Source organism: Neomonachus schauinslandi, chromosome 11 (genome assembly GCF_002201575.2).
Source record: "Neomonachus schauinslandi chromosome 11, ASM220157v2, whole genome shotgun sequence".
Classification (NCBI taxonomy): domain Eukaryota; kingdom Metazoa; phylum Chordata; class Mammalia; order Carnivora; family Phocidae; genus Neomonachus; species Neomonachus schauinslandi.
In genome coordinates this window covers 96,210,336-96,211,448 of record NC_058413.1, presented here as the reverse complement: position 1 = coordinate 96,211,448, position 1,113 = coordinate 96,210,336, and the positions used below count along the sequence as shown (strand labels likewise).

At 65.7% G+C, this 1,113-nt stretch overlaps 1 protein-coding gene across 1 annotated transcript in view; it reads left to right on the top strand.

Annotated features, from left to right (window-relative positions):
- Nucleotides 1–617, top strand: part of PHLDB1 (pleckstrin homology like domain family B member 1) — a 72,137-nt gene extending 71,520 nt beyond the window's left edge. Inside the window, exons 16-18 of the mRNA XM_044919790.1 lie at nucleotides 84–176; nucleotides 268–411; nucleotides 521–617. Of these exons, the coding sequence (XP_044775725.1) occupies nucleotides 84–176; nucleotides 268–411; nucleotides 521–617 (334 nt within the window). The remainder of the gene's footprint in view (nucleotides 1–83; nucleotides 177–267; nucleotides 412–520) is intronic.
- Nucleotides 618–1,113: the final 496 nt, after the last annotated feature.

Here is a 1,113-nt window from a genome sequence, read left to right as displayed (position 1 = left end):
GGCCAGCGGGCTGTCCCGGGCAGAGGGGGGCACCCTGACTGGCCCGGTGCCCAGGCCGGTGCGTGAGCTGTCCGTTTCCCCAGGGACTCCTACTGGGTGATGGAGGGGCTGCTCCTCTCTGAGATGCCCGGGATGGTGAAGGGCATGCTGCAGAACTTCCTGGACCTGGTGCGGACGTAAGGGGGGGCGGGCCCCTCCAGGCTGGGGCAGAGAAGGGGGTGCCAAGGGCTTGGCGCCGGATTGGCCTTGGCCTTCGCCGCTGGGCAGACGCACCTCAGCCCACGTCCTTCCTGGCAGCTACGGACACGTCCCCAACAGGGCCCACGTGTATTACCTGCAGCCGAGCCAGCCCCCCCTCCTGACTCTCACGATGGACCGCTACGTGACCCACACCGACACCGCCTTCCTCCGGTGGGCCCCCCGGCCCCCCTGCTGCCCCACAGGCCGCCCTACCTGGGACCTCCCAGGGTGGGACTGAGGGGCCGTGCCTGGGCTGCCGCGGTGCCTGGCTCCACCCCAGAGACAACATCGGGAGCCTAGCCTTGGAATTGGACTTCTGGATGGAGAACAGGACCATCTCTGTGAGCTCGGGGGAGGGGGGGAGAGCTACGTCCTGAATCACTATGCTGTCCCTTATGGGGGACCCAGGTAAGGAGCCGCCTGCCAACCTCTCAGTCTCTCCTGATTCACTCTGGTCTGAGGGCCATGACTTAGCCCTGCCTCTCAGATGCTGATGAGGGGGTGGGTGCCTTTGTTGTCAGAAAAGGAGTGCCAGTGGGAGCCATGGGAGCAGGGTGGCACCCCGCGGGCACAGGTGTCTCCCCGCTCCCTCCTCCCCTAGGCTGCATAACAACCACAGGAAGGCTGCAGAGGAAACTTGCCCCGAGGTATTGGGGACTCAGTGGCTGCATCCCTACTCTCCTGGGCCATCCCTGGGACAGGAGAGGCCCCAGAGGACAAAGACAGCAGACAGGACACCGCCGGGGCTGGGGGCTGGGGCTCTGTCCGGGCAAGAGGAGAGGGGTTGCTGGCAGAATGAGGACACAGAGGAGGACGGCAGACCAGGAAGACCACCGTGGGAGCTTTGCTTCTTTGCAGCTTGGCCACCAGCCT